We start from the raw sequence: 20369 nt of genomic DNA on the forward strand, positions 1-20369 counted from the left end.
AACTATTCCCATTCCCTTCAACGTGACGCCTCCCATTTGGTGCGGCCGGACATGTGACTAATTGTTGATTTCTTTTTGTCTGTGCAGATTCGGATACGCATTTGTGTCCATTTACTGCTGCTGATCACGCTCGGGGTACATTCAAGTAAATTTGACGTCAACCCAGTGACAGATGACGTCTCTAGACTCTCTATCTTGGTAAGAAGGGTACTGTGTGGGAAGGCTTTGACTTTGTTGCTTCAATCAAATGTGTTGTCATCACTTTAATGAGCCATAATCGTGCAGTTCTTTTATTACAGCTTTCTAGCTAACCAAACATAATTTATTTAAAGACAGCCATGACATCATGTCCCATTCAACCAGCATGCATGCATTTGCACTGCAGTTTCTTTTGATATTTAAACACATACTCTAAGTTACATGACACATATATGTACATTGTGGTTTTAAGCGTCACTTTTCCAAACCAAAACATCACATACTTCTTCATCCTAATCAAGTTTTTAAGCATAGAAAAAATCTGGGACTTCTGTGGTCAAACGCAATTTTGTGGTTTGCACATTTTAGGAGATGCTACAGCCACAGAACAGCTGGTTTATATATATATATATATATGTTTGCTTTACGAAGATTGTCAAGATAAGACAAAGCAGCAACATCAGTCATTAGAAAGGCAGAGGCGTCTTTTGGCTTGACACATGTTACTTGTCATGCCAATAAAAGTAAATGAATCCTTCACTATGCGTTGTATTTGTGATTGATTCCCTATTGTGTTCTCCTCCCACAGAAACATAATATTCCTAAAGACTACAAAATTCCTGTACGTTACGTTCCAAAAGAAGAGGTAAGACTTTCCTCAATAAAGCTTTGTTCAGTCGATAAGAATATTTGCTGAGCAGCTTTGTGCCAAATGTAGCAAGTGTGTGAGCTTTCACTCCAAAACTCCACCAAGGAGTGTGAAAACTATTCTCGCCCAGAATGGGAAGAAACCCATTGACTAGTGTAACCTTTACCTCTGTGTCAGTTTTACACCAAACTTTGTCTGACCCGGTGTCCCTTGGGACGTCTATTTAGGCTTTTGTCTAGACCTGTCTTGTTAATGATAGCCCTGGCTGTTTCTACGTGGCACACAGCTTGTTTCTAACCCCTCTCCCTGCTGTCTGCTCTTTGTCTTTCAGGCTAGGATGTGCTGGGTAAAACTCAACGTCTTTTACTTGGAAGAGAGTTTGCAAGATTTAGCGCACAAGTTTGGCAACATTTCATCCAATAGAAAAGATATTAGCATATTTATACAAATGCTCCAAGAACTACGGCTCAACATGGGGTCTGTGGTAAGTACACACAGTACACAACAATGCAACCCATTACAGTGTACAGTGAAACTACTTTGTGGTCTACAAGATCTACAATCGTCTTTGTTCAATCAGGCAAAGTCACATTTGAACATTCCATAGAGATGCTCGATATTGGCTTTCTAACTGATGTCCGATACAGTATACCGATATTGTCCAGCACTTCCTTACCTGACATCAACAGATACCAATATAGGCAGCAAGCATGTTACATCTTGTGCAATGATTGAATGCATTATGCTTCTTTGACTGTGATGCCACTAAATAAGACAAATGCTGCAATATGCAATGTTAGTTATTGAAAAAGTGCCATATTTATTTTAAATATTTGGTCTCAACAAAATGAGCATTAAAAAAATTATGACCAACTATTATATCATGTTCAGGCTAATGTAACGGATGGCAGCCTGTGAGGCTGTGCAAGTGTACTTGGTAAACCTCACTCCCTCTGCCTTTAGAGCTGCGCCGAACACGTGGTCGACAGTCCGGGCTTTTGGCCGTGTGGTCAGCGCTCTCGCCTCTCATTGCGAATGTCCTGTATTCGAGCCCTGGTGCGGGCGGTGCGAAACAGGGCGGGTTACACTGAGACACATTAGTCTTAATAAATACACAAATAAGAATCCAGTTAACTAATGCTGGTAACAATTTGGAGGCCTGCACATTTATATGTGGCACAAACTTCCGTATCAGAACAAAATAAAGTGCAAAGTCTCTGGACTCTGGACTAATACAACCAATGAAATTATAAACTGGGTTCATTCAGCACGTCACGCATGAACGTAGCATGAGCGAAACACGGGAAATCTTAGCGCTTCTGTCAGTTGGACTTTTTATTTATTTTTTGTGTCTCTGCAGGAGCCTGTCATGTACGACTTTGAGTGCCACTACAGGGAAGAGAGGTGGCCCACGGAGCAATACTTTGAGTTTGTCTCAGACTTCCTTACAAGTGCGCAGCATCGAGACAATTCTGATGACTGCGAGCCTCCTCCCTGTCCCACGACGGCATACACACAAACAGAAGAATATTTAAAAGGTGAGCGCTTAAAGTCTGTTTTAAGTGATTCTTCAAGGTGCCCTATTTTGCTCATTTCAGGGGATTTTATAATGATATTGCATCCCAGGGGGCACTATTGTAAGTTTCTTTTAACCAAATACTCCATAAATCTCAAGTCGTGTACAGGGTAAATCTGCATTCTTCTCCCCGTCACCCTCTTAGTCCCCCTTTGTCGTGATTGGTCAGAGGCCGAGGATCAGCTCCAGCCCCCCACTCACACTCAAGCAGTTAGGTGTGAATGGTTGTCAGCAAACAGTAAAGAAGAATTGCATATTGGATTTAATTGGATGAATGCTGGAAAATCCGGCATTGAACTGTATCTTGGTCACAGCGTGAGCAGTGAGTATGAGGTAGGTCGTTAGCTTCCTGAAAACAAAAAAATCATTTTCAAGAAAGGGTACGGTTAATTTTACTAGAACCTTCTTTTGTCAAACATTATTTTGATATCAATAATCAATAAATATCACTCCCTGACTCCTTAAATATCACGCTGGACATCAAGTTGAGAGTCCAGGCTTTTAGCCCGACGGCTAGCGCTCTCGACCAGACGGGTTACGCTTACAGTAGGCCAATCGTACCATGCCTTCGCCCACTTCACATCCAAAGTCCAGCATGTTTGGCTAGTGCATGTTATGCGTATGTGCATAACACGCACATACGCATAGAGTGACTGTAATGCGATCACTCCTCGCAGGTGCTTAATGATAACTGACACATTTCATTATACAAATAAAATACAAAGTCAAACCTGCGGCACGCTCACTCACCCGCGAATATGTTTGTGTGCGTAATAAATACAGGTCATTTATGTCTGTGTAGGCTCTCAGTCGTACAGGAGTTGTCCAACGAGGGAAAGGCTTCTTGAGACGTCATCTGTACTTCTGTGAAGAAGGTGTCGGATGTTTCGCTCCTCATCCGAAGAGCTTCGTCAGCGAACTAATAAGTGCTGGTAGCCTAGGCCTTAAATACAGTAAGAGTGGGCGGAATTGGTGTGCCAACACCCTCCTCCTATTGGTTCCTTACACTAAGCCTGGGCGAAGTAGTGGTCTAATTGTCTCCTGCCATTAGCACCTCCGATCAAAGGGAAGTGTAGCTCCCTGTAGTTGGGTATGAACGACTCTGATACTGGCTCGTTAGCATCTATTGTTCTGGCTCGGCCCTGGCTTCACCTCATTTGCAAGACTAAGAGCTGTGGGTTTTGGTCTCAGTAACCTGCTGAACACAGGGTCCAAATTGAACCTCAAACCACCATTCCGATTCAATGATGGGTTCTGTTGTTTGACAAAAATAGCTTCCTTTACTCCTCTTTCAAACCATCTGTTTTCTTTGGCCAAAATCTTTACCTCGCTGTCCTCAAAAGAGTGATTGGTTGCTTTAAGGTGTAGATGTACTGCTGATTGAGGCCCACTAGAATTGTCCCTGCGATGTTGATAAAGCCTTTTTTGGAGCATTTGCTTAGTTTCCCCAATGTAGGCCTAGGCTACCAGCACTTGTTAGTTCGCTGACGAAGCTCTTCGGATGAGGAGCGAAACGTCCGACACCTTCTTCACAGAAGTACAGATGACGTCTCAAGAAGCCTTTCCCTTACAGGTCATTTAATGAATGCAAACGCTTGTCTCGCAGGTAATTAATGACATCTGCCACCTTGCACGAAACAAATAATCAGAATCACTTGGAATAAGACTGGAAATAATCCACAAAGTCAGGGAAATTGAAATAAAACAGTAGAATAGACGTGACAACCAAATGCAGAGTGAGTGCATGCCAGCCAGGGCCAGTGTGTGTACACACTTAATGCCTAAAGCTCACACTGCTCACACTTTTTTAGCCTGCGAGGTACATGTGAAATGACCAAGTCCCAAAGATCTACCTACTACTATAAATATAGAAAATATATATATTGACTATATTTATAAAAAAAATATGAGTAGGTATTTATGTACGTTGTACATGTATATCAGGGGTGCACACACTTTTTCAGCATGCCAGTTACGAGTCAAAATGATCTACCTCTTTCCATAAAACATATAACATATACAAAATATAACCAGTAAACTCTGAACTTCTATTGTAAATATTAATGATTAGTATTTCACATTCACATTTTCAAAGTTTACAGGTAAAGTAGTTGCTATCATAATTCACTTCAACATGGAAATAAAGATAATTCCACATAACTCCTAAATAGTTGTGTACATAACCTGAGTACTGGTAATATGTCAGTCAAATTAGCTATGTAGCGTTCATTAGGGCACACAGTTCATGTATTACATCCAGTTAGCATTTGCTATCAAACATGACCAAAATACAAGAATTTAAAATGATTATGCAAAACAAAATGCAGCCGAAGTCAAGGCAACATATTGAAAAGGTTTCACCAATGGGCACATATTTAATTTTATCATGAAATAATAGTTTAAGAAGCGAACGTGTAGAAAACACTGATTTCTGTAATGGAGTTCAAAGGCATCAAACAATATATATTTTTTCTACATGACTAGCGCTACAAGTGAATAGATAACTTTTGTTATAGATATAAGCATCAACTACCTTGACGATCTACTGGTAGCTTGCGATCGACGTAATGGGCACCCCTGGTCTAAGGTCATTTAGAGTCTCGTGAAGAATTTCCCTGCGGGGACAATAAATCATCGCCCCTATCTTAATTGTGACCAATAAAGTTGTGACAAGACCATGAAGTCTACTAAGTACGGTTCTCTTAGGTTGCGCTCACACTGGGCCATACCTACGGTCATGGACTTCAGTTTGATTCCCCCTTCCTCTCCTGGCCCCTGCTGGCCTGCGCTCACTCTATACATCCATCCCATCACTTCTGTCCTGCTGTTTGACTGCATTTGCTTTGACTTTGCGAAATATTTCCATACTTATTTGGAGTCGTTGTGATTATTTATTTTCTGCAAGGTTTGTGCTGTCATTGATTACTTGCGAGAGGATTGCAACACGTCTCAACCACCCACGAGTACATCCTTGTGAGATCGAGCATACTGGGGGTTTAACATTGGGATAATAGTATAGTATTTTAGTTCTATTATGAATTGTGTTGGTTATCATTAAAGAATCCGCTGTGTGCGATCACATTACCATTATTCTGTGACTCCGCTACGCTGCTTGCATGTGCAAGGAATCGTGCCTAAAGAGGAGAATTTTAGTCAAACGTACTGTGCTTTAGGTGTTAGGTGTGAGTATGCCCTTTCACGCTGATGAGGCTTCAAGTGAAGTCATATGTATTTTTCACTGAACGCTTTTGACAAATTCCTCAGAGGCGTTCTATTATTTTTTTAGGTTTTACTGTCGTCACACATTCGTGATTGTAGCAATCCATCCTAAATATTTAGCGATATATTGGTTGACACATGAAAAATGTTGTCATGTCTTAAGTCAACCCTGTCAATATTTCACAGCTCCATGTGGGGATTCTCTTTATTTCCTGTCTGACCAGGTGGGCTTCAAAACTTTTTGTGTTGTGGTTCAGCGGGTCAAAGTGACTCACAAATGTGTTTTCTTTCAGCAAATGTGATGTGAATTAGCCATGCATGCTGCAGTCGGACATGTGGAAAAGGTGTTATGTGAAGGAAAAAAGGGAGCAGCTCATGTGTGCTGTGGTGCCAGCTAGCAACTGCTTGGTGAAATTGTGCCGGCATGCTGGTGTGTTGACATGCTGGCATGTTGCAGCCTCTGGCACAGGCCTTGATGCTTGTTATTAGATTGCAGACACATTTGAACAGTCAGAGCATTTCACACATTTGTGATATGAATCTGCCTCCTGACTCGGGAAATGTCAACATTTGGTTTGGCAAATAAAGCTCAGCTTCTTAAAATAACGTTCCCACACTCCCCAGCAAGAGTGCACCTTTCCATTCCCTTTATTTATTCGCCCCCTCATGACATTTACTTTACACTCATTTTGACATACTTACAGTAGGCCCCAGTGGTTCTCAAACTTCTCAATTACTTTCTGTCACTATTGAGAACCTTGTTTAAAACTGTGAAGATTAGACAGCTTCATCAGCTTCTTCCTTTTCAAAAAGGTGTATGATATTCTGAACATTTGATTTTTGGGTGCAAAATTTGCAACAATATCGCTTATTATATGAGTTTATGTTTATTATGCATCATCTGTTTAAGTGGAATGTAAATTTAAATCCTTGATTAGTTGTCATATTTGGAGATGTTTTTTTTTTTAAATAAACAAAGGTTTTTTGTTTCCTGAATACTAAACAAATATAATTATGATTTGTGCACAGAATAGTTATGGAGAGATAGAAAGATAATTGCCTGTTAATGACTTGACTCGGACTGGAATTTGATATTATTGTTGATTTTGGTTTGTTTTCACAGAACACAGGCCACAGTCACATTTGGATGGTGTGTGTAGTGTGTAGTTCTAAAATGTTTTTTTTCTTCAGTACTGATGGAAGTCTCTCATAGATTCAATATCAAGGCAGGTTCAATTTGAGCTGACCTTGTAGTTGCAAAGTGAGCAACTTTTATGGTACTTACAGTATTAGGGATGTCACGAGACCTCGTGTCACAAGATCTGGCGAGATCAAAAAGTGACAAGATTTCTCATTCAGAAAAAAACGTTATTAATTAATAATTATTAATTAATCACACAATAAATGAAAATCCATCTGTTTTCTATGTCGCTTATCCTCGCTAGGGTCACGGGTCGCAGCTGACTTCAGGCGACAGGCGGGGTACACCCTGGACTGGTCACCAGCCAATCGCAGGGCACATATAGACAAACAACCATTCACACTCACATTCATACCTATGGACAATTTAGAGTCGCCAATTAACCTAACATGCATGTTTTTGGAATGTGGGAGGAAACCGGAGTACCCGGAGAAAACCCACGCACGCACGGGGAGAACATGCAAACTCCACACAGAAATACCCAAAGGAGAATCAAACCCAGGTCTTCCTGATCCCCTGACTGTGTGGCCAACACTCAGCCACCGTGCAGCCAATAAATGAAAATGAACTTGATAATTTTGCCGACCTCAATATATTGCCATGTGAATGTCTGTCTGTTTTCCTCGCCTCCGGCCTCCAAACAGGCAGGAAGAGGAATAATTCACTCTGTGCATTGGTTTCAGCACTTTGGCACGTTCCATAGAACAACGGCATGACCAGAGTGAGCCCTTTTGTCTGTCATACAGTGTCTTTGTCTGGATGGGTAGAGGCGGGGCCGCTAGCATACACACAGAGTGCATAAGAGTGTAACGTAGTAGAAATTATATTAGTAGTAGTAATGTTAAAATCTTGTCTCATCTCATTCTCGTAGACACAATCTTGTGTATTGTCTCGTCTCGCGAACTGTGTCTTGTGACTCCCCAAGTACGTTTATTCGTAATCAGATTTTTCCACATGGAACCTTCAATTCGGTACAGAGGCGTATCGATTTCCCACACGGTACATACTAAAAGTGAGGGACACAAAGTGCTTATCACATCACGCGTCTAGTCAACCTTTGGCTTGCGGGAGTCAGGCCAGCGAAAATGCCAAGTAGAACTCAGAGCTGGAAAACCTCTTTCCGTTGGTCAAGTGTCTTGTTTGGGAACACTTGGCCTTCACAGTGAACTATGGAAACAATTTAGTATGTAGACAAGTGGGTAAGACAAAATCAGTGTTCCGCAATTGTTAAGTAGAGATGGGGAACAGGGCTACAAACTGGAACTATTTACGCTGCACTTCAGCCAAAAAGGAACTTTATTAAAAATAAAATAATCATTCACATTCTTTAAGCGCTTACTTGTTTAAACAAAAGTGAAGCATTTTAATCCCTTACAGGACCCAACCATGACCGTAAAACTGAGGTACATACCAAACCATCATGATGGTGTACCGTTACACCCCAAATGTACCGTATCGTAAACGATTGGAGGATGCCCGGTGGGAAGCATTGTCCTGATTTACGACCCTGCATTTTTGGTCTGTCCTAGAAGTCTACACGTTAAGGATCACAATAGCATGCTAAGACCGTCTTGAGTGAGTCAAACTACAGTCAACTTAAAACCAAACAAGTGTATGTTTTTCTCTGTTGGGCTGTTGTAAACAAGTGCGATGTAGGCCAGCTCTTGAGTGAGAAGCTTTCAGTCCAGGCACCATTATTACCATTATCCAAAGGCTTGTTGCGGGTGACATAGAAAGTCCAGTCTGAGTGTCTGGACGGTCCCATCTGAAGGTGTCCTCAGGTAGCACGGCTGGAAAGGCCAAAACTTGACTGCATACATGCTGATACACAGCAATCCTACCATCTTCCCAAGCACTCTGCTGTGCGTGGAAGAAACACCACTGACGTGACTTTCACAGATCACTAACTTTGTTTTTTACTCTCTCTGAATGTTTCCTTCACTTCCTCACTCAAATCCTTGTCCTCTCTCTTCCTCAGAATTGCCGCCATCCAGCAGGGAAAGCTCAGAATGTGATTTGTCAACAGGCTGCGAAACACGTAGGTTTTGTCAATGTCTTTGTGGTTTTGCAAGATGAGGTGCCAGCTGTGTGTTCGGGCTGCCAAACTAGTCAAGCTGGTGTGTCACAAATTCCGGCTCCACAATTTCAGGGAACAGCTCGCCTTGTCACTCGGTTGACGGCGTAACTGCAGGGCAAATTCCTCCTCCGTCTAAAGTCTCACGGTTTATCTTGACCTCTGTGACTCTCCCAGCCATGTTGGCACCCTCGCTGCGTCGACTATTTTTAACTTTTAAGTCTTCAAGTCCCTGTTGCCCCTGTTATGTCATCATCATGCTAGTGTGTACGTGCGATATGAAACGTGACAAGCTTTAGATGTAGAAGCCATTATGTGTTACAGTCCACGTGTGCAGACAATGATCACACGCTTTTTTAGTTGTATTTGCAGAAGGATGAAAAGTAATTTGATATATTCAAAAGGCTACTTTAGTGACTCATTGTATTAAAAGTCTTCATTGTCGTTAACTGTAATCATTCAAGCTCATTTAACCAATTTTTCGCTGGAATAGGGGTACGCCACGGTACACCATAATGACGGCTCGGTTTTAAGTTCACGGTTGGTTCATTTTGTGTGCAGGGAAGGAACAAAATGCAAAACATAAAACTGCTGTTGTTCCCTTTCCCCGACTACTTTGTCCAGCTTCTCCCGGCAGATCCTGAGGCGTCCTCAGGCCAGTTGAGAGACATAATCTCTCCAACGTGTCCTGGGTCTTCCCCGAGGCTGCCCTGTACACCTCCCCAGGGAGGCTTCCAGGAGGCACCCTGACCAGATGCCACCTCTTCTGGCTCCTCTCAATGCAGAGGAGCAGCGGTTCTACTCCGAGTTTATCCCAGATGACAGTGCTTCTCAGCTTATCCCTAATGGATAGCCCAGCCACTCTATGGAAATAACTCATTTCAGCCGCTTGTACCCGCGATCTGGTGGCATCAGGCCTGGAGGTGGGACACGATGACAAGTATCTGGTGGCTGGGCATAGCCGGAAGACACAACACGGGTCCCCCCAAGGGGTCGGGTCAGCCTGAGTCGAGTGGCAGCCGAGAGCGGGGACCTTGGCGGTCCAATCCTCGGCTGCAGAGGTTGGCTCTCGGTATGTGGAATGCCAGCAGGTGATTCTGCAATGAATACAATAGTCAAATTTAAAAATAAAGAAATAAATATGAATATTTTTATATTTTAATGTACTTTTAATACTGTAATTATTTTAACATTTAACAAGTCATATATATTATAATATATAATTATATTTTTGTCATTATATAATTATATTTTAGATATTTTATAATATAATTTATAATTTATAATATAATCTTTACATACCCTGCGATTGGCTGGTGACCAGTTCAGGGTGTACCCAGCCTCTCGCCCGAATTCAGATGGGATAGGCCCAAGCATTCCCGCGACCCTAGTGAGGTCAAGCAGTATAGAAAATGGATGGATGGATTGAATATTTACATTTGATATATATATATTTGAACTAATTTACAAGGTTAGTTTTTAGTAAAATACTTAATAGTAAAATATAACAATTAAAACATTTTTGTTTAGGAGACTTTAATGACGGAAGAGGGTTTTCAAACTCTGGCTTCTCCTTGGCACTGCTAGCCATGATTCCCGCTAGCCAAAGACCAGACTTCCGTGTATTTGTTTACAGAGTAGGCATGTGACGCGATAAACACGATCAATCGTGTTTACACGAACACGTGATCAATCAATGAGAGATTGGACGAGAGTTCTTACTGGTCCGTGAATCTTCATTCTTCAGCTAAAGACATTTTGTACACTTCTGCTCTCACAATGGACACATCCAAAATCTTGTAGAAAGTCTTCCCAGAAGAGTGCAAGCTGTTGGTCCATATAGTGCAGTGCTCAATTATACCACCAGGGGACAGAGATTTTTGTTGAGAACCTGTATTATTTATTCATACATCTGCACAAACCACTGTGTATGTTGCTGGCACCAGCATCTTTGAAACATAAACCAAGATAGTAACAGACCTGCCAGCCTTGAAGAAATGCATATATAGTATAGTATAGTATAGTACATACAGTGGTACTATATCGTATAGTTCCCCCTGCCTCTCACGCCACCCCCCCGGACACCTCACAAGTCAGTGAGAAAAAGCAGGATTACGTCAGTCAAAAAGGTGTTAGAATGTACACGTTTGCATTGTAATGTTGTTTTTGTTGTGTGTGCAGATAAACAAGCACGGCTGCTTCCTGAGGTGGTGGAGCGAAGTCTTCTTTCGTTACTCTTCATTCCCTTCCTAGCCCTCTTATTCCTGCTCGTATGGAAGGTGAGTCCACCAGTTTATTCCCTTCGACGGCACTATGTTGTGTGGAATTTGTGGCAGCCAGCTGCTGCCTTTCAACCTTACTCAGGCTTCACTTGCTGTTGTTGTAATCTGTTGCTGGAGTGCCCCGAATTTTTATTAATATAATTTCCTGCCTCCTGAGCAGCTCAGATCACGACGGAACAAGCAGGATCTTCCACAGAATTCTGGAGAAAGTGGACTCTTCACGGGAACGGAAGGGACTGCGGCCCCACTAGATGCTGAAATAACAGAAAAGTGAGTGTCTATATTTCATTCACATTTTCAATGTCATAGCACAGTGGTTCTCAATTATTTCCTGTCATACAGATTATTTATCTGTACAAACCACTGTATGAGTTGCTGGCGCCAGCATCCTTCATGAAGAAAGACACTGATAAAAATAATAATAATACATTTAATTTGTAAGCGCCTTTCTAAAAACCGAAGAACACTGCAAAAGATACAGACAAAACAACAAAGGGTAAAACAACAAGAACAAGTCAAAGTGAGTATGCAGTCTTGAACGGATGAGTTTTGAGTCTGGATTTGAAGATGGGGAGTAAGCCAATATTTCAGATGTCAGATGGTAATGAGTTCTAGATTTTGGGAGCAGAGCGGCTGAAACCTTTGCTCCCCATGGTGCTGAGGCAGACAGAGGGCACAGTGAGGTGAATGGAGGAGGAGGATCTGACGGAGCGAGCAATGGAGTGGCAATGTGGAGGAGGTCAGTCAGATACAAAGGGCTGAGGTTGTGTATAGCCTTGAAGGTATGTAGGAAGAGTTCGTAGTCTATTCTCTGCTTGACATGGAGCCAGTGAAGTTGCTGTAGGATGGGGGTAATGTGATGAAATGAAGCAGTTCTGGTTAAAATCCGGGCAGCAGAGTTCTGGACCAGTTGAAGTTTATGGAGGAACTTCTGGGGGAGACCAAAAAGGAAGCGATTTGATTTCAGATAGACGGGAGGTGAGGGAGGACGGAGGTAGTATGAAGTTTGGTTTAGTGGAGAGGTAGAGCTGCGTGTCCTCAGCAAAGCAGTGGGACGAGATATTGAACCTGCGGAAGATATTGCCAAGTGGGAGAAGGTAGATGATGAAAAAAAGGGGCCCCAATACAGAGCCCTGAGGCAAACCTGTAGTGACACTAGAGAGGTCAGTCACTTGCAGGACTTGAGCTGTATGGACTGAGTGTGGCCTTTGAGGTATGAGTGAAAACAGTCGAGGGGAGTGTGAGTGATACCAACGGATGACCGACTAGCAGACTAACAGACTATCAGACCTGCTATACCCCCATGGCTCTATAAGCACTGCCACAAGAGGCTGGATATTGGCTTTCTTACCAATTTACTGATATTATCCAGTACATTTTCATTGATGCCGATATTTATTAATACCGATATTGACAGCATCTCAACTCTTGTCATGTAATAAACACATTATTCTACTTTTGCTGTAATGCCATTTCACAGATAAACACTGTTGGTGCAAAATAAGACAAATACTGAAATACGCAATCCAGCTTATAGAGAAAGCGCCATATTTATTTAAAATAGTTTGTCTCAACAAAAGAAAAAAATCATGATCAATCATGGTCAGCTATGATAACATATCCCACTGCCAAAAGCAACGATCAGATTTGGAAAACTTCTCATTTCTATTTGGCACAAATATCCATAAACGAACAAAGTAAAGTGCAAAGTATGAAACTAATGAGACTAATGATCAGTGAAATTATAAACTGGGCTCATTCAACGCATTTCCACTGGTTGCTGATTATTTTGCCACATAAACGCTCTGTGATTTCCGAGGTAGAAGGCAGAAGTATTAAAGGAAAACACCTGCTCCTGCATGTCCACCCTGTGCTATGGTGGACTGGCCCACTTGTTGACAAACATGCGAAAGACCTTCACAGTGAATGCTTCACACAAAAAGGTCCACCAACAAAATCCTCCTCTCTGAAGCCAATGGAATGAAATATTCAGCAAGATGAATGAGCCCACGCGCCCCGCGCATCGACACACCAGCAGAGTTTCATTAGCAGCTGTGAAAAGTCGGGCAATGTTGGGCCAACTTATAACCACATTGCGGTGGTGCGTGGCAGCCATGCGCCTCCTTGGGGGAGATCTTATCTTCATTTTTGTTTGCACTTTCTGCCTTCAGACCAGACTGCCTCTCAACATGGTTGACTTATGGCTGCTTTGTGCTTTTTTTAAAGTGTCTGGACGTGCCAAGCCACAAGAACTAAGTTCACGAGCACAGCTAATGGGATTATGCAACTTATTTCCACCACCTTGGTGTACGGGTCAGGCATGGGCCCAAGATCGTGGAGTGGGTATCGGATATTTCTAGAAATGTAGCAACGAGTAATGTACAGTAACTCAGGCATACAGGAGGTTCTCGGTCTAGCTATGAGTTCTGTTACTGTTCCACTTAAGTCCTGTAGGCGTGAGTAGTGCACACTTCAAACAGTTGTTGACTATTAAAACAAAAAGGAAGACTTTCCACCATCTATGGACTGGGAATGCTAATGCTAAAAACAACCTGTCTCGGGCGAGCAAAAAAGGCTCTAAAGTTGGACAATCCAGTTCTACCTCTGCTTCAACTCTGAGCTGACGCATCCGAAATTAATCCAACCAGTTAAAAACTGGCAATAGTTTGTTGTGTTTTTTTTTTACAAAGCTGCAACACCAACTAGTGGCCTGGCATGCACATTGCCCTCTTTTCCTCCTTTTTGTAGCTATGCGTGAACGAGGGGTGTAACAGTATGCCATAATGACAGTTTGGTACGTACCTCAGTTTAAGGTCACATAAAAAAACAACAAAAACATAAAACAGCTTAGCTTTTGCGTAAACAGCTTGAATGAGCGCCCCTCACTTAATGTGTACCATGTGGAAGTCAGTACACTTCTGTAGCGTACCGAATGTTCACAGAGAAAAACGCAATTCCGAATGCATGTGTAGTTTGTGTAGTTAGTGTAGTTTGAACTATGCAAAATAAAAAGAAAGTAACTTTACTCTCTTTTTTGTACTATTTTACAACATTGATGTTAACATACTGCTTTTTTTTCAAAGCCGTTGTCTTTCCTGCCTTGTGTTCCTTCCAGTGACTGACAGCGTCGTGTTGTGTTTCTCTCATTGCAGAAACAAGCTGAACGTGATTGAAACAGTGTAATGAATCCCTCCGTGTTGTTCAGATGGTAAGACTCTACTCACACTTTTAGAGTCTTGCCTTATTGTCTGGCAGCCTAACTCCGGTTTTACGATGTGTCCCCTGTTCCCCCTCAGGTATCTCAACTGGAACTCCATAGAGAAATCTTCTGAGGTGAAAGGCCCGCTTTGGATTCCTCTCCAGATTGACGGTGGCTCAGCTATGACTGCCACGAGCAAAATGTGTCTGGTTAAACCACACAATTCTACTGTATGGATAAGCTTGCCTTTGCTTTAAGACTGCGTTAACCCTGTGCTTTTAACAAAACGACTGAAAGCCCAAAACGTATTTGGAAGCCCATGTACCACCTCCACCCCCCGACCCCCCCACCCCAACCCCACCGCCCTCCTTGGAGATTGATGACTGTCCGCAGAGAAGCCGATGCTGGATGATGATGCGATGAAGTGCTACCTCCGCTCATCCTCATCTTCGCCTCCTTCTCAACACGTCTGCTATGTTCTCGGATTCCAACGAGCATCACAATCATCTCCATAGCTCAACTCGTCTCATTGAAGCGTGTGTAAGATCTATTTATTTATTGATGGTGGCACTGAGCTGCTACACTTCTACACTTTTTTGAGGTGGAGCACCTTTAGCTACGTCCTTCCTTCGTCATATAAACTGAAAAAAAAACACATTCCAGAACAAGTTACAGTTCCTTGTTCTCCCATTTGGTCTGGATGCTTGTCCTCCAGCAGAACCACGGACTCGTGGCGAACAACTTGACTTTGTAACAACGGTACCGGAATTGTAACATGGATCAAGGTTCTAGACAGGATGGGAAAGATGCCAATCATATGTGGACACCACAAATTGCAACTATTTCATATTCTGTACAGTGGAACCTCTAAGGTCAAACACTAACTATTTGGATAATGGGAAATAGAAACATTATTAAGCGTAAAGTCGCTGTTTTAAGTCACATTTTCACATTCTTAAAGAAGTGAATCAGTATTAATAGTAAAAATTTAAATTTTCTAACAAATGAGGAGGTGTGTGGTGACGCTGGAGTTTTACTGCTTCGAACTTGAGTCTGCTTACTACATCTAACTTCTTGTTGCATATTTTAAAAAAATGCAAGTGCAAAGCAAAAAAAAAAAAAAAAAAGCCTCACGGGAGGCAGTTTGAACTCCAAAGTTTTTTTTTGCAAATGTTTTGATTCAATTACAAATTGTTGGCTGATCTGCTTTAGAGGTTCCACTGTGTTTGCTGGAACATGAGGTCGTGACATGACGGATGTCACAGAGCAGGGTTGGGATCGTTTCCTCAGTCCATCAGAGTCCAGTATACTGCAGCACGTAGAAAGACAAGACCACACAAGAAAACTGAAACTTCACTGAAAGGTGCTGTATGTCTTTGTATTAAAAGTACAGTCGTCCCTCGCTACGTCACGGTTCGAACATCACTCCCTACCTATATCGCGGTTTTCAAAGAATGAATTCATGATTGCTCATTTATGGTTGACTATGGCCTCTTATTAATAAAAATATGGAAAGACAAGTTATACGTAGTATTCTGGTCACTTGGCATCAGTAATGTTACATTGATGAGACATTACCTTAGATTACATTACCTTCACAGTGCATGCAGTCAGCAATGGCATGTCTGACATGATAGAGTGAAAAAAAAGTTCTTCTCCCATTCCGTGTGGAAGTGGTACATTTTTGGCTTCTTGCTTTGTCCTTCTTCCCCACACCGTGGGGAGTGGGGAAAAATGTTTAACTAGTTAGCTCGGTAGCTTGCTATATGCTATGAGCGGCAGCTGCCTCTTATGTCCCTGCAGTGATCCTGTGGCCTGCACATTAGTGTTGTGCAATGTGGTGTAAACAAAGAATAATAGGAGTGTAAAGGTGTTATTAAGAGGGCTTTTCTATGCTCTAACTATGAAAATATTCAGTTTATTAATATTGAATCCTACTTTATCACTTTATTGTGGTCGGGTTTGGAACCAATTCACCGCGATAAACGAGGGACGACATTACATTTGTACATTGTACATGCATCAGTAACTTTTTTTGCAACCACAAAAATATAACAACACCACCAGCGGCTAGAATATGTTAGGGTCGTGTAAAACAACAGATTGAACAAATGAGTTAAACTGCATGAAAAATGGGTGTATATTGTCTTTCGGCCCGTCACTAAATCGCTGTCAATAGCTGACATTGTAATGTCGGGCATCGCTTACATTCTCAAAACATGCAGAGGGCAGGATATAATGCTTGCTGTACGTTCAAACGCGAGCGCCCTCTTGGTAGGGTGACCAGATTTAATTTACAGAAAATCAGGACACTCAACCCGGCAGTGAGATACTCAAATGATACTCGAAGTTTACTCAAAGATGCCTTAAAATATCTATACATATAAAGTAGGCCTCCTCTGTATGGCTAGAAAAGTGTTATATATAAAATAAAATACTATCTACAGCCTAAGACACACATTCAGATTCTCAGAGTTACTCAACATGTTTTATTATGCCTAAAATAATACATTTTCCAATGGTGTGCAAATAACATTAACGTCTCTGGAATTAACTAATGATAGAAGTAATGTCGCTTGTGTATTAGAGAAACCACCTTGTAAGAAAATAGTAGCTCAAGTCTCACTGGACAAATAACTAAAAAATATGAAATCAGCTATATTAGCAAACCCCAATACTGGCCAATTCAATGGACCAATGGAAACACAATGAAAACCAGTACATTTTAATCACTTTCTAAAAAAAACAAAAACCAGGAAGGCCAGGATAGGACATGTCCTGGGAAAACACAACGTGGCCTGAGAAAACAGGACATTTGGTCACCCTACCTAATCAAGGCTGACAGCACCTTTAACGACCCAACAAGACCAACAAAAATGTCAAAAATGTAGACAACCTGACTAAGCCAGTTAGTACAGTTTAATATGAAAAATGCACAAGAAATGCAATTTTCGAATTATCGTCCAAAAAGCCGCCCGTACACAAATAGGTTGCACAACTGTGCATCCTCAAAACAGTTTAAGACCAAAACGGTCTGATTCACGTCAAAGTCGATCTCCAGCTCAACAACAAAGCCAGCTAACGTCAGTTAGTGTCTTTTCAGCAGATGCTAACCCAATAAGCGGCCACTCTAGGAGGCATGTCGCCTTCAGGGAACAGCAGTCATGTTGACTTTGTTCTATGCGTGCAAACCACAGTCACTGGAGGACCTCATGTGCTGCGACACTTAGAAGACTCTGTCCACTTTAGACTGGTGTGAAAACCATTACCATTACCATTACCATTACCAGGTTTATGAGGTTTGTCAGGTGAAGATTTCAAACAAGTGTGCTTCCTCGAGAGAGATTTGGATTTGATCCTTGGATGCACTTTGTTGGATGGCCTTGTCTTCACTTTGATATTAGACATTTTTTAATGGAGGGGTGTCCAAAGTGCGGCCTGTCGCTGTTTTTTTAAAATTTTTTAATTGGCCTGCAGCACATTCTAAAAATATATTTTTAAACTTTAAAAACCCCAGCAAAATAAAAAAAAAAAATCAGCTGTAATTTTATAAGAATAAAGTCCAAATATTAGGAGAAAAATGTTGTAATCTAACAAGAAAAAGTCGTAATTTTACAAGAATAACGTCGCCATGTTATGAAGAAAGATACCGTCATGAATTTAAAATATTAAAGAAAAAAAGGATGTTATTATTTAAAAGTCCTAATATTATGAGAAACAAACAAAACAAAATAAAGTTGTAATTTTTAGTTATGGGAATAAATACATAATTACCAGAAGAATTGAAAAAGGTGGACAGTTTTAAAAAACACCTACAGTTTATCACCCAAAGCTGAGATGCAGTTTTTTCTTGAAATATATATATCAGTTATCGACTTGTGTTGGTTTACGAAATATCAAAGTGACCCTTGCATCCTTTCATTTTTCAATATGTGGCCCTCAGTGGAAAAAGTTTGGACACCCCTGGTCTGATGTCTGATGGCAACAGCACAGCCATCATCAGACTCCAGTTAATAAGCCCCTGACTGAATTGCTGAATAAGTCAATGTATGTGGTTTAAGTACTCTTAATAAAAGATGGGCAATATTCTCCTTTAATGACAAAAAGGAGGTCAATTTTAGTTTTGTGCCTTGTTGGATTGGACACAGTGGACCGTTCCATGCTGATTTGAACGTTGCACACTGCAGTAACGCTACCATTTGTTTAAGGAACTCAGAACGTGAATCACAGACATCAGAACTTGTCGATTCTCTTACATTCCGTGCAGGGATGGGCTGTTGATCCAACTTCAATGATATTATAGAGGAATTGATTGTTTTTACAACATCATGGGAGAGTCTCTGAGTCTTCTGAACTCCTGTTTCCAAGTCAGTGACGCGTGAGCAGAAAAAAACTGCCCTAGTGAATGCAGCTGTTTCTTTTTAGGCCGTAACCAAGTTGAAACCGGATCGTTGTGGTGAGTTGTGTTCTCAGTGGCTTCAAGACACAAATAATCAGCAATCAGTCGGACACAATCGATCACGATGTCTATCCCTCATTGTGAAGGTTTTTTTGTACATTTGGAACATTTACCAAGCATCAGTGCTCCGTTGTGCATTGTAAGATCACCTCATTAGTTCATTAACAAGAGTCTGTCACCTGTTCCATAATTTCTATGTCGTCCATTCCAAAATGTCCCAACACAACATGCTCGGACTGGTAAATTCCTCTTTAGCGTTGTCCAGTTTTCCCACAGAAACGCAAGACTGTCTTGCCCCAAAGTTGATTATGATTAGCTGCAACAAGCTGTGAATGAATGAATGAACATACAGCCGAGTGAGAGACCCACAACCCCGAAATAATGTTCTCCTGCACTGGCGTTTGTCCAGCCACATCCTGAACACGACTTTATGGCAGGGACGATGCTGCCCGCTTCACTGTGGGACACTCGAATGGCTCTGGACTGCAAGTATGTCTGGTGGCCCGAAAGGCAGATATTGATATTATTAATATTATTATGAATGCCCAGTTGGTACTCTGGGTGAGAACTCTACTGTATTCTGTATTTTTGTATAAATGTAAACAAACATACATACCATATGAATAAAGTACATTTATCCCACTGTTCACACGAGCTTTGTCTTTTCTTTCATGCATAAACAGTCAGCTCCCACGCCCTCTTCAAACATTCGCCGGTGGCAAAATACTTTGTTACTTGTTGGGCGCCTCCTGCTTGCTAACAGCCTTTGACAGCTGGTCAACCTCCATGAGAAAATACTTAAGTGTACAGAACATAAGCAAGCTACACCCCATTACTATGTTATCATTGGCGATGTGTAGTTACGGTTATTACTAGGAGCATATGATTAAAGGACTGTGTTTTGAATAAGCCAAAACACACGTGTACAGTGGATGGTTATTGAAATGTACACCATGTAATCAAAGTAAACAATTTCAGTGTGAAAGGGAAAAAAATAGCAAAAAACATATGGACATTTTTGATGGTTTCTCTCCTTTCCATCAATTAAAATTTAAAGTAGCAAGTCCAAGTGATTATCATTTTCAGTACTAATCTAGACAAAACATATCTGGGAGTCAATAATATGACACAGATGAGAAAAGTGTCGTACACAAGCTGAACAATTTGTGACTGAGGAGTGAACCCTGTGGTACACCAATCATCATTGCAGCAAATTATGTAAAGTGTCCATTGTGACTCGGAACAATTATTAACATTGTACAACCCATAGCGGTCAAATATAGCAGGGAAACTTATTCTGGGTGCACAAAAGGCCTGTTTCTATCAAATATTGTTCACAAAACTGTCTCTGTCTTTGGATCCCATAATAGTCGCCATGTTTGGAGGAAGAGTGACGTTTGGAGGTGGTGGCAAACTTTAAATCTCTGGAGGAAGGATGAGTGACAAACGTACAGCGACGTTCTTGAGAAAAATATTCTGCTATCTACCAGCGTAATGAAGATGAAACGACGG

General features: G+C 41.5%; 1 protein-coding gene across 1 annotated transcript in view; it reads left to right on the forward strand.

Annotated features, from left to right (window-relative positions):
- Positions 1–19504, forward strand: part of kitlga (kit ligand a) — a 42352-nt gene extending 22848 nt beyond the window's left edge. The window contains exons 2-10 of the mRNA XM_054777161.1: positions 88–198; positions 788–844; positions 1179–1331; positions 2208–2385; positions 8822–8881; positions 11099–11196; positions 11360–11469; positions 14352–14407; positions 14496–19504. Of these exons, the coding sequence (XP_054633136.1) occupies positions 88–198; positions 788–844; positions 1179–1331; positions 2208–2385; positions 8822–8881; positions 11099–11196; positions 11360–11469; positions 14352–14382 (798 nt within the window). The 3' untranslated portion in view covers positions 14383–14407; positions 14496–19504. The remainder of the gene's footprint in view (positions 1–87; positions 199–787; positions 845–1178; positions 1332–2207; positions 2386–8821; positions 8882–11098; positions 11197–11359; positions 11470–14351; positions 14408–14495) is intronic.
- Positions 19505–20369: the final 865 nt, after the last annotated feature.

This window comes from Dunckerocampus dactyliophorus, chromosome 5, assembly GCF_027744805.1.
Source record: "Dunckerocampus dactyliophorus isolate RoL2022-P2 chromosome 5, RoL_Ddac_1.1, whole genome shotgun sequence".
NCBI lineage: Eukaryota > Metazoa > Chordata > Actinopteri > Syngnathiformes > Syngnathidae > Dunckerocampus > Dunckerocampus dactyliophorus.